Genomic DNA, 15,422 nt, shown 5'->3' with positions numbered 1-15,422 from the left:
CTGGCTCCAGACTGGTCCTGGCTCCTACAGCACCCACAGCTCTGAGCACTTTGAGTTTTACTGTGGAACCTGCCCCACATAGGGCCAACCCAGTGTTTGCCCCTGCAAGGGCAGGAGGGCACCAAAGGGCTTCAGGATCCATTGGGAAGAAAACACAGTGATGTGCTCATCAAGACATTTGGGAAGAGCAAAATGTGAGAAGATGCGCACAGCCCTGCACTAATGCTGAGCTCAGCCCAGGGCTGTCAGGAGCCGGGCACCAGCTGTGCCATCTCAGTGCTGCCCATATCTGGGGTGTCCCCTGGGGTGCATGTGGCCATGCTCTGCTCTGTGTGCTCACCCCGTGGAGGCTGCAGGACCGTAGCCATGAATTCAATGACATGTCTGCAGGGCTTGGGCCTGCAGCCACCGGGCTTCCAACACCATCTGGGACAGAATTCCTCTAATGCTGCTCCCATGCACACTGTGCACATGGAGTGACACAAACCTTTGCTGGGAAGGATTAGCCCAGCCACTGAGAGGGGGGGTAATGTGGGGGTAATACGGGGTTAAGGAGGAGGCGCTGCCCATCAGGCCACAAGGAGAGAGCGATACACGGTCAGCAGCAGTCACCTTTACTATGGACCACAGGAGATCAGAAAAATAACCTTGGGAACAAGAGACCTAGGTGCTAAGTGTCATGCTGTAGGACATACAAGAGGCCACTCACAATCACCAGGACAGAACGGCAACCGAGGAGGAAAGGCAGTCCCGCGGCGGTGCTGGGCGTGCTGCAGCCGTGCCCCATAGCAAACCCAGCGTGGTGGTGTGGGCACAGCTCCATACACGTGTGTGGGCTGTCGGCATGCCTTCCTTCGGCCTCTACAACAATAAAAGTGTCCACACCTCCTACACAACTCCAGTGTCTCTAGCACAGGTTTTTTTTGTTTGTTTCAAGGAAAAAAAAAAAGCAAAAGCATTTTGTTCTGAGAAGGGTGTGCAAGAGCTGTTCTCTGGGTGCAGAGCGATGAGGACGGGTAGGAGATAAACTCCCATCCCAGTGCCGTTCTTGTGCACCAACACCACAGCCTCCACCAGCAGCATCCTGCTGGTCTTCCTTCTGCCAACCCTGGACAAGGATGTCCAGAAAAAAAAAAGAAGAAAAAGAAGAGGAAAAATAATTAAAAAAAGAGTATTGCTGCTTCTTCTCATAATATTTTGTCCTCTCTTTTTCCACCCCCCTCCCAGCCTTCCCCTTAAAAATGTTTGCTTTCAAAAATTCCATTCCTGCAAAGATTCCTCCCAAGCTCTGAGGTCTTCGCGCTCCACCCTCCCCTTCTGCAGTCAGAACAACCGAGTCTCGATGTCTCTTTAGGTTAAAAAAAAAAAAAAGAAAGGAAAAAAGAAAGAAACACCAACAAGAAACACACAGCCCAGTATGATCCCATTCCACCCCGCGGCCGCCTGATGGGAGGGTGTCTGTGGAAGAAGGAAGCATCGGAGACGCGCCGTCTGCCGTGGGCTGTGCTCATACGGTGGTTGCCGGCCCGAACTGCAGCACCAGCGGCGACGTCTCCTTAATGCGGACATAGAAGCGTCCCTCGGGCCGGGCAGCCTGCAGGGCCAGCGGCCGCGCTTCATCGGGCAGCCACCTCTCGCCCTCCTCGGAGGCAAACACCAGTCCGAAGTGCTCCAGCTGTTCCTCGCCGTAGCAGAAGGCGGCCAAGCCACCCAGCGCGCCGTGGGAGACGTCGTTCATCTGCAGCACCACCAGCTTCACCACCTCGCTGGCCGACGTCTGGCTGGTGACGTGTAGCTGCAGAGAGACAGAGGTGGGAGATGGGCGGTGAGGGGGGCACGGGGCAGACCGCCGGGGAGAGGCGGATCCCTCGGAACATCCCTGACGGCTGCGGAGCTGTGCCCAGCCGGGTGGTCCCGGCCCTTCAGCCCGCATGAACCCTGTGGCTCCGAGCGCTCATCGAGGGGCTCTGCTGATTTATGCCAGCCAGGAGCCTCTCCTTTGAACTCGGTTCTTCGAGGAGAACATCTTAAAACGCTGTCAAGCAGGCGTGTCCTGAGTTCTGCAACTTCAAATGCCACGTGGGCAGCCTGCCAGGAACCCGGGGCTGCGCTTCAGTTGCATAGAAATCTATGGGACTTTTTTAAATGGAAAATAAATTCTGCGAGTCAGCTTTCCCTCTGTTTCTACCATCCCCTCTGGGTGAAGAGAACCCGGCTACCAGAGCTCCCATCCGCCCCTCTGCCTGCAGGGAACTGAGCGGGGCAGAACCCTGCACTGGAACACAGCTCTTCCTGCACCTCTAAGGGCACACGCACACGGACGGAGGAGAGGAGCAGAGGCCGTGGAGCCCTGCGTGGCACCACCTAGCCACCTTCCCCCTCAGATCCCTTACAGCCCAGCCCAGGCTCTCAGCACTGTGGGCTGAGCTGCCAGGGCTGCGGGGACCCCCACCCTGCAGCAGGGGTGGACAGGAGCAGCCGGGTCGGCAGGCAGAGTACCCCCTGCACGGCAGAGGATGCAGAGGGCAGAGCCAGGCAAGGGCCACACATGCCCACGGCGCCATCCTCCCCCATCCTGCCTGGGCACGGCACAGCCACACCGCTGCCCTCAGCGGGCGCCGGTACCTTGACACTGGTCTCTTTGGAGAGTCCGGTTTCGTACTGAGGGCAGACCCGCAAGGTGACAGAGCCCGGCTTCTTCCCAGCGGGTTGCTCTGGAGGTTCCTGGAAGCTCGGAGTCCACTCGGCCGAGCGCGTGCGGCCGTGCTCGGGGCTGTGCGTGGAGCCAGTCCCTGGCCTGCCCTGAGCGCCGTGCCCGCCGGTCCTGCTCTCCGTCGGGGAGCTGTCGACGGAACCGGGACATGACTTCCTGGCCACCGGGCAGAGCGGCTTGGGGAAGTCCAGGCTGTTGGTCCGCACGCAGTAGGCCTGCCGCTTCTCCGTGACGCGCAGCAGCTCGATCTGCCGGCTGGGCAGCACGAAGTCGCTGTCGTAGAGCTCTGGGGGCGGCCGGGGCTCCGGCGGGGCCAGTGGTGCGGGCTGCAGCTCGTGGCTCTGCAGGACATCAGGGGCACTGTCCCGCAGGCTGCGTGCCGCCCGCCGCCCACAGCACTCGGGCCCCAAGGACACCAGGTCGAGCTCCTTGGGGCTCTGCGCCCTGCTGGAGTCGTAGTCGCTGTCAGTGGCCAGGAACACCTCGGAGGAGCCCTCCTCATCCGAGAGCCCGTGCAGGTCTGCGGGGGAAGCACAGAGGGGCTGTTGGCCGCTGGGTGTCTGCAGCGTGCTGGAGCCGTGCGGTGCCGGGTCCTTACCGGAGCTGAGCTTACGGCTGCTGTCTGGTGAGGGTGCTGGGGAGGGAAGGAAGTCGAGGTGGGATGAGGAGGAGTGGGTTTTCTCCTTCATGGCTCCGCTGGAGGTGCTGAGGAAGCCGTTGAGGGACAGGCCGCAGGAGGGCTGCTTGTAGCGGGCATGCTGCAGGGCATCCATCATCCAGCGCATCTCACGCCAGATCTCCTCCATTTGCTGCCAGAGCGGGAAAGAAAGGATCCCTTTCATGGAACAAACCACCACCACAGAAAAACTGAGCTGAACCCCCGCCTATCCCCACACACTTTTCCTGAGAGGCCCAGAGGAAGCATCCAGCTCTCTAACCAGGACTTTAACATAACTACCGTAGGAAGAACTCAGCAGACCAAGTCCTGACGCTGCAGTGTCCTGGGGCAAAGCAGCACCCAGTCCCCTAGGGACGATCCTGCAGCCCTCCCAGCACATCCCCGTCCCAGCCACATCCCACACCCAGCCCGGCTCACTGCCCTGGTACCTGGATGTACTCCTGAACCTGCTGGTGCCGCTGCTTGGCGGTGGAAAGCTCGCTGTCGGAGAAGGCTTCCCTGAGGCTCTGCTGAGAGAGGAGGGACTCCAGCTCCAGGAGGGCGGACACCTGGCAGTACTGCGTGATGAACTCCCGGTCGTATGTGAAGAAGTGCACTGAGGGATGAACGAGAGGAAGGGAATGAAAAATATCACATCTCTATGAGTTCCTTCCCTCCTGCTCAATGCAGAAGGGAGGCAATGCTCTCCTCTAGCAGGCCTGGAGCAGCGAGGAGCCCCCAGCATCCCCTCCCTCTGTCTGGGGGAACACAGACAGCCCATCTCAAGAGGAGAGCACCATGGACAGGTGTGGGCAGTGCGGGTCACCCCTCTTCTCACCCAGCTCAAATATCTGCAGTGGCAGTGTGAGGAAGCCAGACTGTGGAGTGTAGGGGTTGTTCTGGCCTGGTGCCGTGCAGACGTCGTCTGAGGGAGGCAGCAGCAGCAGGAAGGAGACCTGACCCCCAAAGTCTAGCACCTCTTGGCTGTACAGACGGAAATCTTTCGCCTGCAAGAGTCCGTCCAAAAGACACCGCAAGTAATGGCTGCAAATGTCACCTCCCATGTCCCTGGACCTCAGCTCCCACACGTACCTCTTGCAATGGGATGTTGACCAGGGCCATCAGCTCCCTGATGGCCACCTGGAGCTCCTGAAACAAGTGGTTTGGTGATGTCTCATTCTCGGATTCCACAGAAACGGGTTCCTCCATGCTGGCCATCTTCTGCAGCCATTCCCACTCCTCCCTGAAAGACAGCAGGCAGACACATGCTGGATGGAGCAACTCAGGTGGCTCAAACAAGCAATCCCAATGAGAGCCGTGCTGCTCAGCTGCTCCACCCTGCATGGCACTCTGCTCCAAGGGACATGGGCGCTGCAATGGCAGCAGGAGACCTTGGTTTGCTCCATGCCCACACATGGCAGGGATGGAGCTGAGAGGTGATGCTGCTGCTTCCTGGAGCCCATGAGCAGGAGGCAGAAGCCAAGGATGCTCTAGGGCTGGATGAGGCAGTGAGGCCTGGCTGCCCCCAAAGCCCCACCTGGAGATGTTGGGGTTGGAGCGGATCTTCACATGGCACAGGATGTTGGGGAGCTGCTCTGGCACGAGCACCCGGATCTGGTCCACAGCACTGCAGAGCTTCAGGTAGCCCAAGTAGAGGCCCGGAGGAAGGGCATGGCTGCTCCGCTGGTGGTAAGCCAGCTTGTCCTGGGGAGACAGGCACCGCTGGAGGGAGCCAGCCTTTGTGGCAGGGTGCTCTCCAGCCCTTGTGTCCCGTTGGACAGGCCAGGACAGCCTCGGTGCGTCGGTCAGGACCAGCGGCTATGCCCCCAGCCTGCTATCTTGTTGTGGAGCAGCACCTGCACGGAGATGAGCAGTGTGTCCAGGGCAGTGGGCTCCTCCGGGGAGGACACGGACTTGCGGCTCGTCTGCAGCTTGCAGATGGGCACCCAGCGCACGCTCTCAAAGGTCTGGTTGGTCTTCACCTCCTTCAGGGTGAGGATGAGGATGTTACCCTGCTTGTCTTTGATGGGCTCAAAGAAGACTTGCCCCAAGTCCTGGATGCCCAGCAGCCCCTGCACACAGCAGTGAAGGACAGGAGAAAGCAACAGGTTAGGGGACAGTGCTCTGCTGCTGGAAACCAGTCCCAGAACAGTCCTCGGTCCCTCCCTGTGCCATGGAGCTAGCACTAGCACACCACTGTCCCCCTGAGGGGACCCGTTGGTGATGACAAGGTGATGGCGTCACCTGCACCTGCTGACCCAGCTGCAACCTGGTTGCACTGGGGACTTTCTCACATGCTGCTCCAAAGGAGCCAGCTCCCAGCACCCCCAAAAAGCACCCTGCGAGGCAGCAGAGACAGAGTGCTGCGCTCGCTCCCACCCCCCCACCCTCACCTGCATTTGCGAGATGGCCAGCAGCATCTTGAAGCGTGTCTGTAGGATGCAGGAGCAGGACGACTGGGAGACGGTGACGCACTGCCGCAGCCACAGGATCTCGTCCCACATGCACGACACCTGCAGCACAGGCAGTGACCATCACTGCCAGCCAACCCAGCCGAGCCACTTCCCACAAAGGTGCTTTGAGGAAAGCCACTTCCTCGCCATGCGTGCTGGGATGGGAAGGTGCATACGCATAGATCACTTTCAGCAGCAGGGGTGCATTTTCTTACACCGAAGGCACACCTCCTAAAGAGGTTTCTGCCAAGAGGGTGTGCTCCCTCTTTCTCTCTTGGTAGAATTAGGACCTTCCAGCAAGAGATTTTGGGCTTGAGCAGCCCACCCGCCTTTTTAGTGAGAGCTGAGGCTCAGGTAGCAGCATCCTGCTCTGTGTGGGAGAGGCAGAACCAAGGAAGAAGCTTCCAGGAAGGCACCCTGCAGTTCAAGACACCCCTGGAGAACACAGCATCCAGTGTGGAGGCTGCCACCATCCAATCAGTGCCTGGGCTGGTGGCAGTTGAGGGAGAAGACACAGGCTGCAAGCACAGCTGCTACACCACCATGCAGAGCACGGGACCATGGGGCCACTTACCTTGGTGAACCACAGAAAGTCCTGCATGAGCAGGCAGGAGTAGGTGTCATCGATCTCCACCACCGGTATCTGGTCTTCGTGGGTCACCAGGATGTTGTCGTCCTTGTAGAAGATGGCTGTTAGGTAGAGGCCCCTGCATGGGAGGACAGACAGGCTGTGGGGTCACCAATGGCACTGCTTCCCAAAGGGTCTCCCCGGAGGGCAGAGGAGGTGTCCAAGGGTCTGAGCTCTTCTCCAGCAGCCCATGGCAGTGCAGCAGAAGAGGCACTCATGGGAGAGTGGCAGCAGGACCAGGAACCTGCATGGGCAGCAAGGTCAGCCTGGCTAACACCATGTCTGGCACGAGCAAGGGAGGTGTGGACAGGCTTGATGCACGAAGGTGGGAGGGCGGCAGGGTCTGGAGGACGGTGAGGTGTTGGGCAATGCATGGAGATGTTATAGAGATTTGGATAGAGCCAGTCCAAGTGGAAATGTTTGATTTCCAAGAGATGGGATTGGTCCCCATGATGGCATGGGACCCACCCGGAGCCCTGGCTGGGCAGTCCCACGTCCCCGTGGGGTGAAGGGCTGTGACGTCCCTGCACATGAGTCTCTCACCGCTTCAGTGTCTTGAGGAACTTGCTGCCAGGGTGGAAGAGGTGCTTGAGGCTCCTGGAGACCGAGTGCTTCCTGCTCTGGGGCTGGTTCTTGCAGGGCTCTGCGAGGCAGGAAGCAGAGGCATGAGAGCAAGAGCAGCTCTGGAAGCCCAGGCGAAGGATTTGTGGGCTCTTCTTGTGCCTCTCCTGCCTGAACTGCCTCTCTGCTGCACCCACCCCATTCCTGTGTGCCATCCCAACCCTTTGTGCCATAGTGATTGACACTGTGAGGGGCCACGCCGTGCTGCAGGCTCACCGTGGCAAATGCAGTGCTGGTGGACGGTCTTCACCTGGCCCAGCAAATGGTCCAGAGCTTCAGCCTGGCCTCTCCGTCGTGGAGCCCGGCCATCATACTCCCGCCAGTCTGCAGGGACAGGGTCAGCGTTACCACCATGCAGCCCAGCCCTCACTGTGGGGCTGCCCCATCCCCGGTACCCCAACAGGGCAGGCAGTCCCCTCTGCTATATTCTCTGAGCCCCCACCTGCAGTACTGCATCCAGCTCTGGCCCCAGCACAGGGATGTGGGGCTGTTGGAGAGGGGATGGAGGAGGATGTGGGGATGTCAGAGGATGCAGCACCTCTGCTATGGGCACAGGTGAGGGATGGGGGTTCAGCCTGGGGGAGGGGAGGCTCTGGGAAGACTTTACAGTGGCCTTCCAGTGCCTAAAGGAGGTTACAGGAAAGCTTGGAGGGACTCTTTTATCAGGGGTGTGGTGACAGGACAAGGGGGAATGGCTTTAAACTAAGAGATGGGAGATTTAGGTGAGACGTAAGGAGGAAATTCTTCTTTCAGAGGGTGCTGAGGTGCTGGCATTGCTGCCCAGAGCTATGGGTGCCCATCCCTGGAGGTGCCAATGAGCCCTGATCAATCTGCTCTGTGGGAGCCCACAGGGTTGGAACCAGATGGGTAAGGTCCCCCCCAGCCCAAACCATGCCATGATGTTGAGGATCCACTGTCCTCCCCCAGGCAGCAGGACCAGGACATGCAGCACATCTGGGGACCAAGAGCCACCCTGGGGGCAGTGCTGCCACAAATGGGGCAGAGGGAGCTAAACCAGCAGCACCCCAGGGCCACCAGCTGTCCTGCAGAGGGGGGATGGCAGAGGTCAGGGACAAGGTCCTGTCTGTTGCTGCCACTCTTCATAGGGCTTAAAAAATCAAACTCTTTCCAGTGCCTTTCTCCAAGTCTTCTCTGGAACTGCAGCTGTGCATGGGGTTCCCAGGTAACACGGCTGAACTCCATGGGACCAGGACGGGGCAATGGCACTTGTACACTAATTGCTTTGCACACCCCCTATCCTGCCTGCTGCTGTTTTCCATGGAAAGTTCAGCTCTGTTAACTTCAGTTGAGGTTGGCCACTATTTTTAGGAGCTTTAAAAACATCCAGGGAGGTGCCTGACTATATTCTGCTGGGCTGGGGAAGGATCCTTGGTGAGAGGAGAAATATTAATGGAGATAAAAGCAAGAAAAATCAGTTATGTCTGATTCATTTCAGCTGCACACTGTATCTGCACCATGCAGATCTGACCTGTGCTGGACAGCAAAGGGACTGCAAGGGAGCAAACATCAAGGATACCTGCTGCCAGGGCAGGGCACAGCCAGCATGCAGCAAGAGCTGGGCAACCCATTTACGCATCGATGTGTGTGCAGATGTATAAGAGATGCCACAGGCTGGAGGCAGCACTCCCCAAAGGGCAGCGCTGATGGCTCTATGGCTGAGCCCCACAGCCACTCTGCTCACTCCAGGGCAATCAGCAAACTCCAGACATTGAATCCAGCTCTGAATCCACCCCTGCTCGAGACCTAACACCTCATGCCCGAAGCTGCACCTCCTGACCCATCCCACAGCCGAGTGCTGTACTTACTGGAAGGGATGGCAAATGGGGGCACCGAGGTTTGTGGGGGTCCCCAGCCCTTCATGTTGTAGGCAGACACCTGGACATAGTAAGCTGTGCCCTGCGGAAGGAAATAGTGCTCAGGATGGTGGTACGCAGCATATGGGGCAGGTAGATGGGGAGGAACCTCAGAACATGGCAAGGAGCACAAAACTGGACCTGACAGCCAAATACCCAGTCCAACCACCCCCAGCATCACCACACATGTGATGGATGGGCTGGGGCATGCTCCCTGCCCAAGGGCTCTGGCCTGTGCTGTCCTTCAGTGGAACAGGACAGCAGCTCCCAGACTGTGGCACTGCTGGCTTTCCCAGTACCCCATGCCTCATAGAAGGCTTCATCCCACTCTTTGAACCCACCAGTGCCTCCCTACCCCAGAGCAGGGCGTGCTAAACTCCCTTCCTATGCTCCCCCTCATCTCCACTTCTCCCATCCCCACCCCAAACCCCAAACCCCACTCTGCCACCATCCCCCTGCCCACCTGCCCTGCACACAGAGTGCAGCCTGGCCCCAAGGTTGTCTGCACTCTGCTTCCCCCACAGCCCAGCCCCCAGCTCACCGAGGTCAGCCCACGGATAGTGTAGTGCAGGCTCTTCAGCTTGTCCACCACGGCCTCCCCAACCAGCGGTGAGAAGGAGGGGGAGCAGCTCCACTCCACTGCAATGAGAGACCCTGAGGTGCTGCATCCATGGAGCACCAGAGGTGAGGAGGGGACAGGGAGGTGATCAGCCAAAGCCAGGGGACACAGCCAGGATGAGTGAGTGGTGAGCTGCAAGCTGGTGGTACTGATGGAAGGGATTTTCCCAGAAGCCAAAGTATCTGTTTAAATGGGTGAGGGGCACAGGAGCAGATGCTAACCCCACCTGGGCACTGCTCTGGCAGGACCCAGTCTGATATTGATAGGACAAGGGGGAACAGTTATAAACTAAAAGAGGGGAGATGTAGTTTGCATGTGAGGAGGAAATTCTTTACCCAGAGGGCAGTGAGACATTGGCACTGCTGCCCAGAGCTGTGGGTGCCCCATCCCCGGAAGTGCCAGTGGCCACAGGTGTGCCCTGGGCAGCCTGAGCTGGGGAGGAGGCAGCCAGTCCATGGCAGGGGTGGGGCTGGGTGGCTGCAAGGCTCCTTCCAACCCAACTGTGCTGTGATACTGTGGTTTTATGGCTCAGAGGAGCACAAGCATGGCAAAGCCATGTGCCTGCAGGACAAGAGGGTAAAAAAACAAGCAGCACCTTGAAGTTTGCTTTGGTTCAGGTGGGTGGTTTAATTCGGCTTGGGCTGTTTGGCTGGAGGACACGCCATGCCATGCCACATGGTGCCAGGGCTGCGCCACAGCTCAGTGGGGGCTCAGCAGCCCCCTGCAAGGCAGCATGGTGTGCGCAGAGTGAGCCCCCATCACATCCCATTCACACACCCGTGCTCAGCAATGACACGGGGACCAGGTCCTTACCCTTGTACTTGGTGACGACGGCCGAGTTGACACTGAGGGGCTCACAGAAGGTCACCTGCACTGAGGAGCTGCTGGCCACCGAAAGGTGGACGTTAGCAGGAGGGTCTGGCACTCCTGGGGAAAGAGAATGCAGGGGATCACTACAGTGAGAGCGGCCACTTCAAGCCCCACCATCCACCCAGGAGCACCTGCATAGCAAGCGGTGCAGCCCCACACCTCCTCTCCGGCCCCCATACGGCCCCACTCCCTCCTCAGCCCTCAGCAGGACTCACGGGCGTGCTCAAACCCTGCCTTCATGCGCTTGTACAGCCGGAACCGCCACTCCCAGGACTTCAGCTGCTTCTCCTTCTCCGAGCAGTCGGCGTTGGGAGCCTCGTTCACCACCTGAGCCGTCAGCTCATTGACGCGCTGCTCCGCTTCCCGCACCAGCGTGGAGAGGTGCAGCGAGCGGCTCTCCAGGCTGACGACTGCATGGCCGAGGGGAGGGCAGGAGGGATGGGAAGGAGGTGAGGGGAGGGTGATGAGGAGCAGCACCTCCGTGCTGGCACCAAAGCCCTGCCCTGAGGCAGCATCTTGCTCCTGGGTGCTGCTGCTCCCCAGGACACTCCCCGGCATGCACTTGGGCACCTTGCCCCCACAGCACCATTACCACTTGGTTCCCTGCTCTGAAATGTGGGGCCAGCACCATCCCCAACTGCTCCATGGCATGAGCAGCATGAAAAATGGGCTCTGCTGCCTAAGCTGGAGCGCTGGGGTGCAGCACAGTCTGCTCCCACCCGCCACACACACAACCCCCAGGAATGGGAGGAAGTCCACCAGGCCACCCAAAGCCTCACACTGTCCCCACTGCCTCTGCGTGTCCCCGGCCAACTCACAGTGCGGGCTCTCCTTCGCTCCCGCCTGCAGCAGAGCCCTGGCGATGGGTGTGTTGTTGGTCATGATGGCGATGTCCAGGGGCAGCAGCCCCTCGCTGTTGGGGGTGTTGAGATCCAGCTCCTCAGGGCTGTACTGCTTCAGCAGCTCCTGCACCCTGTCCAGGTCCTGAAGCTCCACGGCCTCAAAGAGAGCAGCATTGCTCTGAAACTGGGTGGAGGAAGATGCGTGGTTTGGCTGGGCACGGAGCAGCCTCCTGCACCCCTACGCTCCCAATCCCAACAGGAGGCCTTCGGAGACACAGCTGACAATGCTGAGTGATCGTACCACTCCTTGACAGCTCCACTCCATGCACCCATGGGTTTCACGGCCCTCGTTGTGCTCCCATCCCCTTCTCTCCTCCTCCGAGGGACAGTGACTCTTACCAGGTAGGACTTGCGGGGCTTCTCCTTCTCGCCCCGTCCCGCCAGGCTGCCCTCATCGAAGGATGTGTAGTTGACACGGAACTTCCCCGAGAGGTTTCGGTACAGCCTTTTGGCCGCGTTTGGTGAGGATGGGCCCGGCGGCTTCCTGGCCTGTGCCAGCTGCAGGTCCCGCATCTGCTGCGTCATTTTAGGGGACGATGACCTGGGGCCGGGGGACAGAAGGCAGTGAGCACCCAGCCAGCAGGACATGGCAGCAGGCACCAAGACCTGCACCAGACATGACCCAGGGGAGCCAGAGCCCCAACCTGTCTCCAGAGCTCAACAGCCATTCCTCTGCTTCTGAACCTAACCTCACTCTGATTTTAAGCACCAAGCAAGGAACAAGCACAACAAAACCCCGCAGCAGTCTGGCAGGTCGTGGCACAGTGGTACCGCAGAGCTGCACTTGAGGCGATGGTGTTTACAAAGCCATCGCCGAGAAGGCAGGATATCAGCACTGACATTGCTACATGCCCTCTGCCATCCTATTTCCTCAGTAGGCTGCCAAAGTCCTCTCGTTTCACCTTTTATGACCGTGGCATCTAAAAGCGGTGTGATGAGGAGGCTGGCTCCAGCCCACCTCTCATCTCATCGGCTTCAGCCCACGGATTGAGAGGTCTCCATGGATGGAGCAGGCAGCCGTGCCCACAGAACCACGGCTTAAAGTGAATGGCACTTGAGAGCAAAAGCACATTCCTCTGCCAACTAAAACAGAAGGCAAACGAGCCAGCGCAGGCAGAATGCACAGTTTGGAGGCAATTATCTCAGAGACACTAGAAACAGAGGAGATACAGGGAAATTTCTCACTGTTTTCCTTCATCTGATTTGCTTTTAATGAGAAATAAAGAGACGGAAATGATTCTGAGCTCCGGAGTGAACTTCTGTCTATATTAAACTGGCGGCGGCGCAGATAAAAGGGTTCCGTGCCCTGTGGCTGTGAGTCATCAGGACTCAGTGAAAGGGCCTTGATTTATCTAGAGCTAAACTCTGCGGTGGAGCAACTGATAGCTGCAAACAACGCCCACGAGTTACAACCGGCCGCAGCAGCGTGCCCAGCAGCCAGGCTGCGTGCTGTGGGCATGCAGACCAGGTCAGGGTCGCAGCAACGAGTCCTTGCTGCAGCTCAGCTGCATTTATCCCCGCTGCAATCAGGTCTTGCTGCTCAGCTGAGGGTTGCCCCAGGGTCAGCAGGTCACAGGTGCAGTGACAATGGTTTTCAAAGCGTGTGAGGATGGATGTGCTCAGTATGGCTTCATTTTATCACTCTCTTCCACTGGGTGGTTTACAGTGCTGTAGTTTCTGCATAGTCTGGGTTTTTGTGTTTGGAGTGCTGCAGATCTCAGCCCAGTAAGTAGTGTTAATAATTCCTGTAATTAGACAATTTTAAGCACAGTTTGTTGAAGGGTGTGGGCTGCCCAGGCTCCAGCAGAGAACCAGTCCATGTTGGAAGGGGCTGCTCCATCCTGAGAAGAAGGAGCTCAAAAGACAGAGGTGGGGAGGTGTTAACTCTTTGAAGGGATGCTGTGGCTTGGGGTGGCAAAGAGACAGGGGCTGGGGTCCTGCATGGCTTCTTGTGGCTGCGTGGCATGGGGAAGGTTTTGGTGCAGAGGGAACTGTTGGGATGTCTGCACTGGCATGCAGCCATGGCTGCTTTCCTGAACCACCGTCAAACCCAGCTCAAGGTTACCCAGCAAAGGAGCAAGCAAAGCTGGGGAGAAGACTGATGAGCAGCTGTCAGGGAATAGCCAACCCTACGTGGCCAACCTCACCCTGAACTGGGAGAGTGGAACCGAAGGATCAGCCAGCATCCAAACTGGGAGCTGGCACCAAAGTATCAGCCAGAGTACTGCCCAAGGGCAGGCGTGCAGACCACTGCCAAAGGGCTCAGAGAGCACTTGCATTTTCCACTATCATTGCCTGAGCACAAGCTATTTTTCAGGACTGGAGAAACAGAACGGATCAAAACTGGAGCATGAGCACCTTTCCAAAACAGTGGGATTTCATAACCCACCCACAGGCAGCCTCAAACCTAGGACACAGCTCTGCGCTTGGCATCTCTGCTTGGTGGCACCGCTGCTGGGAACGGCATGCCCCAGCCACCTGCACGTGGAGGGTTTCACAACCAGGCACCTGGAGCGCCGCTGGGCTCCAGCCTTGAGCCAACGTGCTGCTCTGCTGCTGGCAGGCGAGTCGCAAGCACTGCCACTGCTGCCCAACCCCATGGAAGAATAGAGCTTGCTCACCACATCAGAGCCCTTTTTCCCACGTGCACGCACCCCAAAGGTATTTAAGTATTGCGCAGACGTGGGGTGGTGACCAGGCCTGCAAGGATGGAGAACCCCCAATGGCTGGGCTGCCTCTGCCTGCACTGCTGGGCCAACCACTGCTGTGTACTATGGAAACATCTGCATGCCTAGAAAATGCACTTGCTTATTGAAACCTGGGTCCAGGGAAAGGCAGCAAAGAAGCAATAGGGCTTTGCTTGTTTGTTTCCTACAGATTTTCTCTTTTTCCCACTTGGCAAACGCACCGGGTTTTGTTTTGAATGGAGCCGAAACGAGCATGCCTCTTTTGTTTAGCAATAACAACCAACTTATACAGATCCCACTCCCACCAGGACATTTTTGCTTGGGCTCCAGAAGCCCAACGCTGTCAGCCCAGCGCCGGGAGGAGCAGGGTGTTCCTGCACAGCCATAGAGCCAGGCACAAGGACGCGCCCTGGGAGCTCCCGTGTTCCGTCAGGCAGAGCACAGTGCGCAGTGAGGATGCAGGGACCTCCCATGGCACGCGCTCTGAGGCTGGGAGAGATGGAGCCTGCAGGTCAGCAAAAACGCCGGGACTCTGAGAAGGGTCTGGAGCCAACCAAGTAGATGACTTGCTGGCAGCCACAGGAGGCCTCCCATAAAACACACCGCTCCCGCCAGCCGAGCAGTAAATTTGGGGCAGGAAGGGAGCTGAGACACTCAAGCAAATTCTGTTGCAACACAATCGCGCTGCCGACGTTTCTTTAGGGGTTTTAATTTTTTTTTTCTCCTGCATTGTTTATTTATTTATTTAATTAAGCATTCTGATCAGGGTTTTTAAATGAGCCCAGAAGGAGCTTGTGGCTTAACTCCCAATAATGGATAACTGCAATTCGACTTCCAGCTCCTCGCTCACCCATGAGAGCCTTCCACTGCAGCCGTGAGGGCAGTGGGTGCTGCTGCTCTGTGTGCCCACGCATGGCCCCTCTCACAGGGCAGGGTCTGCTCCCTTCTCGCCCAGGAACCCGTGCCTGGAAATGCTGCATTTCTGCTTTGGCACATCCAAGGTCCCGAGGTGTGGGTGCTGCAGATTGCCCTGAGGGGCTGCGGGGGGCAACTCGGCCCCATCCTGCCTTCGAGCAGGTTTGCACTCCCCATTGAGGGCAAACGCTCTGTGCTTCTGCAGTGCAGCCCTTAATTGCTGCTTGACATGAAGTATCTGAGCGAGGAAGTCTTGGGTAAATGTTCTTGCTATGGGAACACACAGTGCTGAGTCTCTTTAATTACATTGTTTTTGTTTGGCTTTTTTTATTAGTTGCTCTGCGGCTTCCCCTCCCCGACGGGCCGAGCAGCTCACGCTAAATATGGCCGGGCTTAGCGGCCGCGCTGAAACCCGAAGCGCGGCACCAGCCTGGCTGGATGCGGCCGGACAGGGGGACGGGGGGGACGCATTCCAGCGGCCG

General features: G+C 58.2%; 1 protein-coding gene across 5 annotated transcripts in view; it reads right to left on the bottom strand.

Annotated features, from left to right (window-relative positions):
• Nucleotides 1-593: 593 nt before the first annotated feature.
• LOC100550253 (ankyrin repeat and fibronectin type-III domain-containing protein 1-like) overlaps nucleotides 594-15,422 on the bottom strand; it is a 135,790-nt gene continuing 120,961 nt past the window's right edge. For all 5 annotated transcript variants that reach the window (XM_019620578.2, XM_010719872.2, XM_031555760.1 and 2 more), the window contains 18 exons: nucleotides 11,678-11,879; nucleotides 11,255-11,462; nucleotides 10,652-10,846; nucleotides 10,380-10,493; nucleotides 9,489-9,586; nucleotides 8,900-8,990; nucleotides 7,290-7,397; nucleotides 6,996-7,095; nucleotides 6,399-6,531; nucleotides 5,765-5,884; nucleotides 5,228-5,443; nucleotides 4,909-5,075; nucleotides 4,464-4,614; nucleotides 4,210-4,378; nucleotides 3,821-3,987; nucleotides 3,312-3,522; nucleotides 2,626-3,233; nucleotides 594-1,795 (listed from right to left, as the gene is read on the bottom strand). In XM_019620578.2, the coding sequence (XP_019476123.1) occupies nucleotides 1,508-1,795; nucleotides 2,626-3,233; nucleotides 3,312-3,522; nucleotides 3,821-3,987; nucleotides 4,210-4,378; nucleotides 4,464-4,614; nucleotides 4,909-5,075; nucleotides 5,228-5,443; nucleotides 5,765-5,884; nucleotides 6,399-6,531; nucleotides 6,996-7,095; nucleotides 7,290-7,397; nucleotides 8,900-8,990; nucleotides 9,489-9,586; nucleotides 10,380-10,493; nucleotides 10,652-10,846; nucleotides 11,255-11,462; nucleotides 11,678-11,879 (3,346 nt within the window). In that variant the 3' untranslated portion in view covers nucleotides 594-1,507. The remainder of the gene's footprint in view (nucleotides 1,796-2,625; nucleotides 3,234-3,311; nucleotides 3,523-3,820; nucleotides 3,988-4,209; nucleotides 4,379-4,463; nucleotides 4,615-4,908; nucleotides 5,076-5,227; nucleotides 5,444-5,764; nucleotides 5,885-6,398; nucleotides 6,532-6,995; nucleotides 7,096-7,289; nucleotides 7,398-8,899; nucleotides 8,991-9,488; nucleotides 9,587-10,379; nucleotides 10,494-10,651; nucleotides 10,847-11,254; nucleotides 11,463-11,677; nucleotides 11,880-15,422) is intronic.

The sequence above is a fragment of the Meleagris gallopavo genome, chromosome 16 (genome assembly GCF_000146605.3).
Source record: "Meleagris gallopavo isolate NT-WF06-2002-E0010 breed Aviagen turkey brand Nicholas breeding stock chromosome 16, Turkey_5.1, whole genome shotgun sequence".
Classification (NCBI taxonomy): Eukaryota; Metazoa; Chordata; class Aves; order Galliformes; family Phasianidae; genus Meleagris; species Meleagris gallopavo.
Note: the sequence above shows the minus strand (reverse complement) of the source record. Positions and strands in the feature narration are given on the sequence as shown.